We start from the raw sequence: 15,212 nt of genomic DNA on the forward strand, positions 1-15,212 counted from the left end.
TCCTGAGGTTTCCTTGTGTCTATATGGTAAGTGTGATAGGCATTTGGTAAGCATATGCTCAATGGAGGAGATTCATTCCGCCTGGAACAGGTTAGGCCTGATGTCAATTCCTGAAAAAAAGGGGCTCCTACTAGGACTAAAGCTAGTGAATGAATTTGATTACTTTGTCAGGAACATGAACTATTCATTACAGGGCATGATTTAAAAACTCAGAGGTCAGTTCCCTCTTTATCAGCATGGGCTGATTCTGAGCCATCCTTCATACAAAACTCAGCCTCTAAACTAGCTATAACAATAAAAGCAATTATAGCACACCCGTCATAACTTTTTTGCAATTTCTCTAAAGATTTTTGGAGGCACAAGGGGAGTTTATGTTGCCCAGTACATGGCATAAATGGCTTTTCAAGAAAAAACTTTCTTTTAGGTAAGTCTCTTCTCCCCAGATCTCTTCCTGATCCTCCTATGGAAAATGGGGTGGGTTCGAGGGCAGAGCACCTGCCCTTTTCCACTTTCTACTAGCTTGCCAGCACCCCACTTCCACCATGGCTTCTGCTCACTTTCTAGGCTTACTGTCTACCCCTTTTCTTCCTTATGTTACATTCAAGAGTTATTAAATCCCTTACAGTTCACAGAAAATCATACTGTTCTCAACCCCTCCTTACCCCTCAGCCCCACCCCGATCTCTGCACTTCTTTTCCTCTTTCTTGAGTGTCTTTAGCCCCTGCTGGCCATGTCTTATTTAAGCCTCCAGTGTTTCAAAGCCCTTTGTAATGTATACCTGGCTTGTGGCCCCTGTCAGTGTCTTACAATCACTGTTTCCATGTCTTTCTCATCCACTGGAACATGAGCTCTTTTTTCACTTTATTTCAGAGTTAAGATGATCTATAAATACTTGAATGACTGAACAAACAAATGTGACCCCTTAGAAACGGAGGCATTACCTGGAAGCATGGAAATTTACCCAGATTGCTCTATGGATGTTTTCGTTGTTCACCTGGCTTAGTCTTTAGGCTTATAAAGAGTTCTGGGTTCAGATTAAAAATCTGCCATAAGCCAGTTTCCCTCAGGGCTGGGCTCCTCAAGAAAAAATGCCTCAGGGTGGCTAACTATAGGATCCCTGGGGAACATGTGTCCTTGTGCCTTGAAAAGGCCTTAGCACTGAGTCAGGATACCTTATGATTTCACTTGTACAGTGTTTGCAAAGCACCTTCATATGTATGTTCACGTGAACTTTGTGATAACACTGTGGGGTAGGCAGGGTAATATCAGAGTCTAAACGGATGTAAAAACTCGGGTTCAGAGAAGGTGAGGCATTTGCCCAAGCTCACATAGCTAACTACAGAGCTGAAAATAGAACACAGGTTAGCTCCTGCTCCACAATACCATGACCTTATGAATGAGCTGCCAAGAACCATCCACCTTGGGTACTTGTCAAGAAAGCTGGGAGGCTGGGAATGGGGGAGTACACATGTGTGTGCAGAGTCAGGAGGCCTGACTCAGGCTTGGGAAGTTCTGCAATGGCTTCGCTGTGCCCTGTGGTTATCTCCCTGCATACTGGGTAGGTGACTCTCCTGAGCAGGTGACAGAGCCTGGCAGTGATCCTGCCTCGAATACAGATAAATATATTTGGGTAGAAACTTTGAGCTTGTAGAGAGATCAAGGTTACTCACATAACCTAATATGAAGCATAGCTTCCATGTTAGTTACCAGATTTTCAAGAATTCTTTCCTTCTATTCTTCTTTCCTTTACCGTTTAATTAGAATTGATCATATGCAGCTGAAGAGGAAAACCTGGGTTATTCTTTGAAGAGCTCTTTTTGATGGTTTGGTTCCATCACTGCCTATGCTCACTGGAGAAGCTTATTAGGACCTTTCTGTATTCCTATTCTTTCATAAGTCACTTAACTCGATTTATTTAAGCCTCCCAGTGTTCCAAAGTGACAATATTCTGTCACTCAGGCCAAGGTTGCCAAAGTTGAATGCATACACCCTGGGCACGATGCAAGGCAATCCACTGGGGCAAGGGAGGAAAATATAAACCTATCAGTTCATCTCAGTGTTTCCTAGTTTCTGTTTTGTGTGTTTTACAACACATATGATATATGCATTCAGTAGCACACATAAAGTACATATGCACATATGTATATGTACATAGTATGTCCTCAATTTTATTTTTACTTTACTGATAGGAATTCTTGATGAAAAGGTTGGAGACCATTGCCTTAGAGAAAGGAAAGCTATGCTCTGAGACAGGAACCACACAGCTCTTTCACTGTGTTCTCTGCTCAGAAAGCTGTGGGCTCTTCACGATGGCCATTGTCATGGCTTGATTCTTTTGGCCAACATGGTTGCCTTAGAAGGCACAAGGCACACACTTCCCCTACCACCCTGACACTTCACCCCCTTCAGGATCCCGTGGATATTTGGGAAGAGCCAGGAAACCATGAGAAATGGGGGAGGAAACGGTCTCTTCTTGCCTTTGCTGACTCTTGCCTAGACAGACAGCTTGTCCAGAAGCAGCCCAGTGCATCTCTTCATTCCAATTCTTGCATGCTTTTTTCTCCCAGCTCTGGTGAATGTTTGCTTCCCATTTTGACAAATAAACCAGAACAGTGAGAATCAGCCTGAAATCACAAGCTCCTGACCTCCATTCTTATTTAGAAATTCAAAGGAATCCATTGATTCTAAATAATGCTGATTTGATTGGAAAAGGGAGACAGAATCTGTAAAAGGTCACAGGAGATTTTTCCTAAGGTTATCTCCCTGACCACCAAAGGTATTTAAGATTAATTTGGCAGGGAAAGCTATGTTCTCGGGGGACCTGGCCACAGTTCAGGGACCAAAGCCTCAGGGCCACCCGTCCTTCTGGCTGTGTTCCTCATACACAGTGTTCTGCAGTCAGAGCTGGAAGGACAGGAAACCCCACAGAGGCTCTGCTAAAACCCTCACAGAGGCTCAGCTAAACCTACCCCTTCTACCAGTGCTGAACACATTCCGCCCCATTCTGCCCCCCCCCTTTTAGCAAGATATGCCCAAGTCTTCAGTCTGGAAAGGTCTAGGTACAGAATTTAGACACGAACTTCCAACTAAGAAATAAATAATCATCCTTAATAGCACTTAAAAATACTACCACTTAGAATATTAGTTCTTTCTTCTCCCCTTTTGAAAGCATTCTTCCATGTATTATCTCTTTTCATTTTTATGAGTACAGCTAATCCTAAAATAGTTATGAACAACCCCTTACACCCACTCTCTTACTCCCAAATCTTCTGGGAACTTCCTGACTCTTGATTGGTTCAAAATCTTACTCCTTTTCAAGACTATCCATGTTTAAATTAAAGAAGAGAGCTACATGGTTAAATGCGGACAGCAGTACCCTCTTAAGTGACCACCACACGGAACGCTGGTTCTCTAAGATACATGAGGGCTGCGTCACTCCCATAAACTGAATGAGGCTCAGCCTCTAATATTAACAGTAATAGTCTGGGCGCGGTGGCTCACGTTGGGAGGCCAAGGCGGGTGGATCATGGTGGATCATGAGGTCAGAAGACTGAGACCATCCTGGCTAACATGGTGAAACCCCGTCTCTACTCAAAATACAAAAAAATTAGCCAGACATGGTGGCGGGCGCCTGTAGTCCCAGCTGCTTGGGAGGCTGAGGCAGGAGAATGGCGTGAAATCGGGAGGTGGAGCTTGCAGTGAGCCGAGATCGCGCCACTGCACTCCAGCCTGGGTGACAGAGCAAGACTTCGTCTCAAAACAAAACAAAACAAAAAACCAAAAAAGTAGTAATAGTAACGATAACCTAACTTACATGGCACTTGCTATATAGAGGACACCCTTCTACGTGTTTCATCTGTATTTATTTATGCAATCCTCACATAATTTTGTGAGGTAGATTGTATTATCATCCCAATTTTTTAGGTTAGTAAAACTAAGGCAGGGGAATTTGCCTGAAGTCACACAGCTCCTGAAATGACTGAATCCACACCCTGGGAGTCTGGCTCTAGGATCTTTTTAGTGATTTGTACCGAATCACAGATCACAGAGCCAGTCAGTGACAAGATCTAAGCCTCCAAATTTCAGTCTCTCAGGTTAAAAATATACTTTTCCCTGTACTGAACTCTGCATTCCTTGATTGGACTGATTTTAGGTTGTTTATACTTTTCGAATCCTGAGCTATTTATTTATAGAGCTGGTTCCAGCTTCACTCAGGCTGAAGGTTAGAAGTTCTTGAATTACACCGATTCTGACTCTGCCCTGATCCATTTCTGTGTGTGGCCTCATGGACAGTGGAATTCATCTAGGAAACACTCTCAGTAGTAGATCCAGAAAACTTGGGCTCTAAGGGGAGAACCAGAAAAGGCTTCTACAATGCTGTTCCCTTTCAGAAGAACTTTCCTAGACAAGTAAACCACTCTCCTACCTGTAAAGGTGTCCCAGGAAGGCCAGGCATGGTGGCTCACACCTGCAATCCCAGCACTTTGGGAGGCCAAGGTGGGTGGATCATTTGAGGTCCAGAGTTTGAGACCAGCCTGGTCAACATGGCGAAACCCTGTCTCTACTAAAAATAAAAAATTAGTTGGGCGTGGTAGCACCTGCCTGTAATCCCAGCTACCTGGGAGGCTGAGGCAGGAGAATCGCTTGAGCCTGGGAGGTAGAGGTTGTTGTGAGTTGATATTGCGCCACTGCGCTCCAGTCTGGGTGACAGAGTGCGACCCTGTCTCAAGAAAAAAAAAAAAAGTGTTCCAGGAAGATACAGTCACTCTAGACAGATCTCTTTATTTTGACAACACCTTTCCCCTTTGCTAACCTAAAACTTTCATACTGCAGTTTAATAATACATGTTCCCTGAGTGCCTGGCATGTGCCAGGCATGAAGAACTTTATCTAATCTACGTTATCTCATTCAATCTTTAATCAATCCCATGAGGGAAGTGCTGTTATCACCCCCTCTTTTGTCAAAAGCTAAGTACAGATAGGTTAAGTAACTTGCCCCAAATCAAACAACTAGTTAGTGGCACAGTCTAGATTTGAATGTATCTAGATTGGGACCCTTCAGGGCCCAGTCTGTAACTGTTCCAATGGGCTGCCCCCCCAGTTGGTTCATTTTCTGTGCACAGGGCCCTGTGCTAGAGGAAGGGGCTATTGGCTGGCCTCAGGATGGTAGGATTGGGTGCCTGTTAATGCACTGCCTCTGTTTTTTTAAAAATAATTAACTTTAAAAACCCCTAAAGTTCACCGTTTATTGAGTGTAGGAGGTGAGTAAGGGCGGCTGGGGATACTCTGAAGAGCATGTACATAATCACAGGCTGGAGTGGATGATGAAAGGCCACCGTGGTCTCCCCTGCTGTGGGGCAGAGATCCTGACAGCCAGATGGCCCTGTTTTGGGGGCTGACCGCCTGTGGTCCTGATTTTCTTTGCTTTCATAATCCTCAGGGCTCACCTGGTACCTCTGGCATCCTGAGTTCTCCACTGCAGCTTCCTGCGTCCTGGGGGAGGCGTGTAAGAAACCAAAGGCCCACACCTGGCCTGCACTTACCTGTGTGCTCTGCTTGGCAGGCCTTGCTTCCTACCATGTTAGCAAAATGTCCTAGAATTTTAAATGTTCCTGACCTTTAATAACCAAAGTAGGAACATTATTGCTTTCCCATTTGTGTAGAAGAATTAGGGAATAATGTTGGCAGTAAGTTTCAGTGTACTGGAGAACATTTCTTCATGACTACTATCATGAATTTACATATATATATATATATACACACACACACATATTTACAATAACCTCAAGACTGAGAAGGAAACTGCTTAGCAAATGTAATATGAAGAATTATGGTGAGTCTGAATTATTATTTTAATTGTCGAGGAAGGATGTGCTTTTTGCAATGCTGTGCTGAAATGAGATAAATGTATTGTGTGCTTTTCAGTCTTATCCCTCTCCAATTGCCCATTCTTAACACTGCAGCCAGAATAAATATTTCTAAAACACAGACCTGATCCTATCACCCCCTCCTTAAAAACCTACAATAATTCCCCATTACTGCCATGTTAAGGGCAAAATCTTGAGAAGACTTGCCTTGACCTCTGTGACTCTGCAGCCATTCTTCTCTCCTGTTTCAACTGACCTTCAAGCCTTTCCACATGCCATTCTCTCTGCCTCAAACACACTGTCCTTCACCCTCCCTGAGGCCACACAGTCTTCCTTTGCCTGTTTTCTATTCTTCTTTCTCTGATCCTTGTTCAAGCCCCCATCCCTATTAAACGAAGTCAGCAGCCCTGCCATGTGCTCCCCTATCCCTTATCATCCTTTCTTGTACTTACATGTTTGTTGGGCCATCTCCTTCGTTAGCTCTGTAAGGGCGGAGAATGGGCTTGTCTTATTTGTCATTGTATCCCCACGACTACGCACTCAGTAAGAATGTATTGAATGAATAAATGTATCCAGGATACCACTCTACGGAACTGCTTCTGTCAGAACTTATAAGAGGATTGCACAAAAACTGACACCTGAAGTAGGCTGCTGTAGAAAGCTGTTAAAATATATACATAACATGCTCCCCTAAGCCCAGTTCCTCATTTTGGCCTAATGGAGGCAGGTACACTATCATCTGGAAGCCTTCCATTACTTGAAGCTCCTTGTATTACCCAAAGAGAGCTATCAGTTTTCTTGCAAACTCTGAGCCATGAGTACTTAGGTATCTCTACTAAACTACTATTTGAGCGTCCTCAAAACATGATCGTCCTGAGTCTTAGGATCGAAAGTGTCAAAGGTGTTCAAAGCAAATCTGACATTAATGTATTTACTCCTTTATCTACAGACTGATAAGCACTCATTTGGCATGAATTTTGGCTGCTTCTAGGAATCAGGTTCCTGTTGATTACTGCATGCAAATATGCCCATATTTCACACAGACATAAGCCTAACTGATTCCATCAAGGCAGTGTTTTTCAAATCTCGTTTTGCCCTCCCTCCCTTACCCCACCTCCACCTCTCACCCTGGGAGTAATGTCTGGAGTTATTTTTGATTGTCACAATTTAGGAGGAGGCTCTACTGGCATCTAGTGAGTAGAGGCCATGGATGCTGACAAATATCCAATAATGCATGGGCCAGCCTCCAGAACAAAAAATGATCTGGCCCAAAACATCAACAGTACCTAAGCTGGGAAGCCTAGGTTGCCCAAGTCAATAGCCCAAGGTTGAGGCGACATTCTGTAGCCACCTTTGCTCACAAAAGCTGGACCCCATTCATCTGTGTGGTGCTTTCTAAGACATGTGGAAACAAAGACAAGAATAAGTTAAAAAGCAGTAAGAGGCTGGGCTATTCCCCTGCCTAATGTTAGAATGAAAGATGTGTAGCTTGTCTCTCAAAAAGAATAATTCAGTTGGAGAGTCTTCCTAGGTAGATCCCTGTCATGGATCAATTAATCTCCTGTGGCAATCTCATAATGCAAAACATTTGGCATGGAACTTAACAGATTCTTGGGTGTGGAAGGGAATTTTGGTAAAATCAAAACCATATTTGTTTTTCATATTGAAAATGTTCAAGTCATTTTCTTTTCCTATTAGTATAACCATTTGGACAAAAATATCCATGTGAAATGCAGGTGAAATGTAAACTGCTACACTTCTACATAGACAATCCAGTGTATTTATACTTAATCCATAAAGGCATGATGTTACAAAACACATTTGTATATTATGAAGCCATCTGGCATCAAATTTTCCAATTTATAGACAACTTTGTATTTACATAACAAATTATTAAATCAACCATTTTTCCGGTTTATAAAAGGTCACTGAGGTACACACACAGTGTGTATAAATGCAGATAAGGCTGGTAATACATATTTACAGTAGATACAAATTAATCTTTCATATTTGAAGATAATGCTTTTTATATATTTTTTTATATCAGACTCCCCACTGTTAGCAGGATTTCCCATGCTTGAGTTGTTTATTGCTTTTTGGCTCACTGATTTAATATTCACTTCTGGGTTGTTTACACATATGAATTACTAATGTTCTTATCTCTTTGGCTAATGCAAATGTGATAGAGTGAATGAAAGAAAAAGATAAACTAATTCAATATTACACTTCTGGCTGGTTGATAATTTTTGTTCATGTCCCCCAAATGAATCAATGCACAACTCATTTGATATACTACATTGAAAAGTCTTGAGTCTTGCATTACACCATTTGGGCATAAATGGGCAAAGTAAACAAGATATCCAATTTTGAGCAAGGCCTAGTCTTTTGGCTTTCTTTTCAGAAAGAGCAATGCCACCAACATCTTAAGCATCTTAGATTTTAAAATCTTAATGCATATATGCTTGTGACTTGCAAGGGAACACCGCAAACTTCATGGAAGATTACCAAAGTTAACAACAATGTGCTATCATGGTCTAAAATGAAAAATGAGTCACCTCGTAGGATATAAGAATCTTCCTAAAACTTACAGAAAGTGAAATAACTGCCCTCTTCTCCTCCTGCAATTCTGCAGTGTTACGTTCAAATAAGAAGGCTGTGTTTACTTAAAAAACAGACATAGCAAAAACTCAAAGTTAGGGTCCAAATAAAAGACTAAAAGTGGCCCATGATATCACAAGGGATGACTGTTCTTAAAGCGTTTTCATTCATAATGGTACTAAAAAGTACAAGCCAAAAATGTTCCTTTAAATAAATAAAAACCCTGGTTTGCATTTAATGCTACAAACAAGACAAATCACACAAAAGCTGCTCAGTTAATTTTCCACTCATTTGAAATAATTTTGAAAACCTTCTTAGAGGTTTAGTTTATTCTCCTTGTGCTTCCTAAGACTGTTAAGGGACACAAAATAAAATTAGATTTCCTTTTCCAGCAGGAACTATTATGTTCTTTAAAGAAGAAAAATTTTTTCATCTGTTCCCATTCTTGGATTTGTTTCTTAAAAAAAGTTTATTTTAGGGAATAAAAATTTTGGTAACATAGAAGGCCTAGCCTTCGTTTAAAAAAATGAATTGGCTTCAATATAAAGAGAAAGAAATGGCTCTATGGGCAAAATTGAAGTGTGAGTGACCAATTTTTTAATTGTAAAGCAGGTGCAACATTTTAAAAAATGTTACAGCACTGCATGACCTGTAACGCTAACAATATTTACATTAACTGCTTACACAAAACCATATAATTGTAAGAGAGAGGAAAAAAAACCCACGTGGACTGAAACTACTACACCTAGCACCCATATCAAAGCCAGAGCAACCAGTGAAATCATGGGCACAAACATACTTTACATTGTCTACTGATGTAAAGTATACAACGGGAGGGAAGCACAAACTGAATTAGCTCAAAATACCAAAAAGAAGGCTTGGTCAACACAAACTCAGCCTGAAGACAGAAAAGCAAAGGCTAAAAAATCTACATGTCAACACAGACACACATACAGACACACCCAGCCTACAAACACACGTCTGTCTGTCTGTGAACAAACAAAAATGTGTAGGAAAAAACTGTAGAAAAACAGGTTGGCGAAAAAAAAAAAAGACATTAATGGTTTAAACATATTAGCCACATCAACTTTCAACTTATAAACATGTGTCAACTAAACTACACAAAAGATCACTTCCTGTGACTGCATGAAGGAACTGGGCAGGCAATCCCACCATTACAAGAGAGACAAAATGAACCTACCCCCTGAAGGAAGGGTTCCTACTTTGAGGTCATGAAGCCCAGGGTAGCCAGTTGCATTCCTTCAGGCTTGGGGGTAGGTTGAAAGTGGAACAGAGGGACAGAGAGACACAGGAGACCTAGGGGAATAACTAAGAGCTGTTGCTATCAAAAGCGAGCCCAGGTGGCATGCTCTGTGCTGTGGCCCTAAGAAACCAACTCAAGGAATGACCTTGGTCTCCATTTTCCTGAGTTACTGGAACTCTGCTACATGACAGGACTGAGGAGTTTGGGCGGTGGGTGGGAGAGGAGCAGTAGGTGAGGTGGTGGGCAGGTTGAGGTGCTGAGCCTGCTATTGGAGAACCTCCTAGAAGCCTGAGTGGCAGACTGTTGCCTAAGCCCCAGGCTAGAGGACAAGACAGTGCTCTCTAGGGGTTTAAGGGTTTGGGGCAGGGACTGGTGGTTCCAAGAATAAAGGGATAATAGATCCCTTCTTTTCACAATCCATCAACTGAAGTCAGGCTGGAAGCCTAAACTTTGCTTAACTGCCTAGAAGATAGGGTAATACCACCACCACAAAAATTGTGAGAAGAAGACGGAAAATTATGTTGTGCTACATTTCTTATTAATTACCTTGTACTTTACAATGGCTCACAGTTTTAGGTTTGTATACTTGTAATGTAGTATTTTCTCTCTACATTTGTTTCACATTTTTTCTTACTTAATATAATATAAATAATTTGGTTAATAGATTTAACCTGCACATTTTAGCCACATTAATATATATAAGAATCTGTTAATGGTATAAATAATTCTTTAAATAAAATAAATCTGATATGTTACACAATACTGATAAAAAAATTACCATTGCTAATAATTTTGTAAGCCACCTTAACTTCTGGGTAAAGTAATACTGATGAATGGATATGAAACTTGCTTTGATGGTTCATATTTATTTTTGCCACTACAAAAAAAATGAATTATAATCAACCTTACCTCTGATAATGGTTGCAAAGTGGGGCTTTTGCCTCCATGTGTGGAAATAGAAAGTTTTACCTTGTCAGATATCATTTGCAAAAAAACCCTCAATTCTGAGCACCAGCGATGGTGCAGTCAGTATAAGCTATCTGCTTCAACAGGTGGCTATCAAATGTTAACTACAGAAATGGCTGAGTAAAATATTCCATCTAAGATTTTTTTTTTTATAAAACCTATTCTATTTTAAAACTTAGGTAAAAAAAATATGCAACAAATGGTTGCAGTTTCTGAATTCTTAATTTAGACCTGTGAGCCCTCTTCCCTTTAGAAATCTGCAAGGTTGCAATTTCCTAGACACCCGAAATTGAGTCCAGTGCTTCCAGGCAAGGTTCATTCCAAACACACAATATAAATGGACACTCAGTGGTGTGCAGTGTATGTCATAATTCAGATATTACATCATCATGCCTTTTCTCTGCTGTTAAATACAAAAACAGCATCTTTTACATTATCATAGAAAAGCATTTAGGTTGTATTTTTATTTATCACTTTACACTGGTAGTCTCTGGTAGGTGTACTCCATAGAAACCAAGGAATTTTGTACACTATTTCTTTGTACAATAAAAGATAAAGTGTGCATTAGGGACGCTTGTACATGACAATATTGTACAATATTTACATTTCTGATATCACCATGAAATTCTGTATTTTCTATATACAACATTGAAAATTCTTCAGAAACATTTGGACTATTTCTTATAATCACAATTTAGTATTATAGAAAAAGAGTTTCTCAGTAATCTCTTGACCATTTATCACTCTCATCACACAGAGATTTTGATTGGTTTTTCCAGCATTCATTATCCTTCCTGATCAAAAAACTTTTGTATCACTGTTTCTTTTAGCACCCTGTGGTGGTGGTAGCTATCTGCCATAGTCTAAATATTGATATAACAGTGGCTATATCAATACCTATATACAGATACATCTGTGCATGTTCCTTTATGAAACACTGCGCATTAGTGGAGTAGTCTCTGTTATCTGGAGATCTTCCTCCTCTTGGGTTTGGGGGGTCTCATTTGTCTGTCACCCTGTGGGATTTGGTGTACCTGGAAATAAAAAGGTAGAAAAAAAAACAACAACAACAGAGGATGAAATCACAAACACCATACAATTTCTGACAAAGAAACAGGGTAGGGAGTAGACTCTGGCTTTCACTTTCAGTTACTGATATCCTGAGGCACTTCAAATGTTTACCAAGACCCCAGATGTCAGTGTGCCCACAGTCACTACAGAGAATGCAGAATGCTAGAAACTCATAAGCAGTGCAACACTCTGGGGGTGCCAATAGACAGTGGAAAACAAAGGATGAACTGGACAAAATCAAGTATGGGAAATGCAATGTGCAGTTGTTACCCCATTGTCCATTTAAAACAAAAATAAAGCCTTCCCTGTCAGAGACCCTAGATCACCAATTTCACTACAGCCTGGAAGAGTGAATAATTATACAACAAACATACCCCTTTTTTTCCCTCACTTTGTTACCCTACTTATTTTACAATGACTAGGAAGGGTCACAAATTACAAGAACGTGCACACATAGCTCAGCCTAAGGATGTTTGTTCATGAGAAGAATCAAAATGGAAAAGAGAATACCACTATCATCTGTTGGCAGATATGAAATTGTGTAGTCTGGGAGGAGCAGTTAATACAATTCACCGTTCTTTATGTACTAATGCAGGAACTAGCAACATTTAGTGCTGTTCATCAGATTGAGCAGTGGCTGAGCAGCATTAGATAGCAGATACAATTTGGAGGAGGGAGTGATCAAATTGTCTTGTAGCTATCGGTGGGAAGGAGCAAGGTCCAAAGACCCAGGAGAGGAGGGATGAACCCAAGGCAGTGGTGTAGCAAATGCTTTATCAGCATTTGGACACAAGTCCATTGTAGCATTTTGCCAGTTTCTGTGGTGTAAAACTTTCATCCTGGCCAACCTTATGTCACAGGACTTAGAGTTAGGAAGAGATGAGTACAATTGACTCTCAAGATCCACTACAAGTTGGCTCAATTACATGCTTAAAAATAATGTTTAGACAACAGCAAAGGGCAATGCTATCCAGACTCAAACGCAGAATGCTTTAAAAAAAAAATTTTCAAATTTTAAATAATATTTATGGGTTTTTCAATCTGCCTATTCCTCCTAATCTTTTCCATACACATTTTTAAAAGCCACTAGTCTGTAGTAAAGAGCCAAAACTTTTTATAACTGAGGAAAGAAACTTTTTATAACTGAGACTGCAAACTAGTAATCTGTGGACCAAATGTGGCCTGAAATGGTATTTTGTTTAGCCATATGGCACTTTAATATTTTTTAAAACAGTTGTCAACACATAAAAATGAGAAATTTTACCTCTAGACTTCTAGTTTTGTATGAAAAATGGAAAGATCTTGCAACATGAACACAATTTCCCAGATGTCTAAGATCTGCTGGAGCATGGACGGAATGCCTTCTGGAGACAGTACATGCCTCCTAGGTTGCCCCAGCCCTTACTACTCTCAACTACCTGATTTCCACCAGGGCCAAATGTCCTGAGGCAGAGTCTAGAGAGACGATGGCCCAACTCATTTTCTCTTTTTCCTGGGCAGGCACATTCTATGCTCTATTTCCTATTCTACTTAAGAAGATCATGTGATTAGGTCAGGTTAGTGGAAAGTCAACAGAATGACTAGTCTGGCTCATAAACCTATGCTGGCAGTATTCTTAGCATGCTCTTTTCTTTTACCTTCAAGGCAAAATGCAAAGGATATAATGAAGCACTCTGAGGTCCTAAGAGAGGTGGTCACTAGATACAGAAAGAATCTGTGCCCTGGTGTGGAGCAACCCCTTCCTCAACCAGCACCAGACTCAAGTGGGTAATGGCTTTTACTGTGCTGAGCCTCTAGATTGGTAGCCTACCCTAACCCATGGATCTTCACTGGCATTTCTCATCCGTTCCAACTGCTGTTTTCTCATACCTGGCCCACTTTACTTACTGATACTATTTGACTGGTCCTAGAAAACATTTGAGTTTATAGTCCCCAATCTAGATCTTTCCTATAATTTTATCAGGAAATTTAATGTCTCAGGGCTTCAATTCATCCATCTGCGAAATGATGGGTTGGTTGGATTACAAAATCTCTAAAACCCATACCAATCCCATCATTCAATTGCCATTGGATGGTTTGTTGGGATTCAGATAACCTTGTAACATAAGGTCAAATAAAATAAATTACTTTTCATGCGAAATAGCCTAGACAATTCACATTTTTAACAGATTACCAAAATTATATTTTAAGTATTTACATCAGTCAATGTGTGAACTGGAGGATAACGATTAAACTTCTCACACTCAGTGCTATTACATGCACAGTTCAATAAAAATGAGATATGAGAGGTCTATATACTCTTGATCTTGACCCCCTCTGTCTTTTGGTTCAAAGGACAGAACAAAATTTGCATTACTAAATATATAGACAACAGTAATGACCACGGCCATTCACAGAGTCAAGTGCAGAAAGCTGTGGTTTGAACATCAATATTTTGCTGCTCATATTTTAAAAGAATGTTATGTGGCAAAACAAAAGTTACTTATCTCAGGAAGAAAGACATAGTTAATGCAGTAGGTTTTTTTTTTTTTTTTCTTAAATGACTTTGAATCTTTTCTGATATTTGTCTTCTTTTTCTAGGCTAGTAAATTAGTATTGCTACGTGAGTTGTTTGACAATATTCAAGAGACTTTACCAAAAAGTGTAACATAATTTATTTTCTAAGAAACACAGTATAATGGAAAAATAAATTAACTTACAGTCCCAGACATTTTGTCCAGTTCACTCATGGCCTCATGAATAGCAGCTTCTAAATGGTTATTTAGCTTTCCACTTCTGGAATTAATGAAAACAACACACCAGATTAAAAAATTAAAGAAACAAAACAAAAAAAGTACCAATTCCACGAGAGAAAGCCAATTTATACTCGCGTTTGGAAAATTCAGATGACAAAACATCACTCTGGGATTCTTACCACTGAATACTAATGATTAAAGTCACAGAACTACCGAAAAGAAAAGTTGAACAGATTGTCGGGCGGGGAGATGGACTTCTTCCTCTTCCTTATGCTTCTTTCACAATCTGGTGATTTGGGAAGAAAGTTGGGCCACGGGTTCCCTCTCCCAGAGACACTGCTCATGCTCCCTGGCTCCGGCCGGTCCTGCATTGCTTCTTGTTTCTTTCTCAGGCAGCCTGGCTGTGTGACCAGAAGAAGGGCGGAGGGGCTGAACTGCAGGCTCTGGCCACTAGGGAGCTCCCTCTGCCCTCTCTGGAGCGTTCTGGCTCTGGAGTTGAGCTAGTGAAGGCTGAAATCCCGGGGCCTGTTCCAGGGTGGGAAACAGCTTAACTCTGACGCACCTGAGGCTCCCATCCTACCCCCCCAGCACATTTTCCCAAAAGCCAAAATGATGTAAATATTTGAACAGATAAAGAATGACAGCCTCAGGGTGCCTATCACTTCTCTGACCTTTTCTCTCCACTTAGCATTCCATTACACATGTTTGGCCT

General features: G+C 40.6%; 1 protein-coding gene across 1 annotated transcript in view; it reads right to left on the minus strand.

The window, feature by feature from the left end:
- Positions 1-11,120: 11,120 nt before the first annotated feature.
- The window catches only part of MBD5 (methyl-CpG binding domain protein 5), a 520,295-nt gene continuing 516,203 nt past the window's right edge, over positions 11,121-15,212 (minus strand). Inside the window, exons 14-15 of the mRNA XM_011943076.1 lie at positions 14,465-14,540; positions 11,121-11,728 (exon numbers count right to left, since the gene is read on the minus strand). Coding sequence (XP_011798466.1) covers positions 11,657-11,728; positions 14,465-14,540 — 148 coding nt within the window. The 3' untranslated portion in view covers positions 11,121-11,656. The remainder of the gene's footprint in view (positions 11,729-14,464; positions 14,541-15,212) is intronic.

The sequence above is a fragment of the Colobus angolensis genome, unplaced genomic scaffold (genome assembly GCF_000951035.1).
Source record: "Colobus angolensis palliatus isolate OR3802 unplaced genomic scaffold, Cang.pa_1.0 Scaffold215, whole genome shotgun sequence".
In the NCBI taxonomy this organism is placed as follows: domain Eukaryota; kingdom Metazoa; phylum Chordata; class Mammalia; order Primates; family Cercopithecidae; genus Colobus; species Colobus angolensis.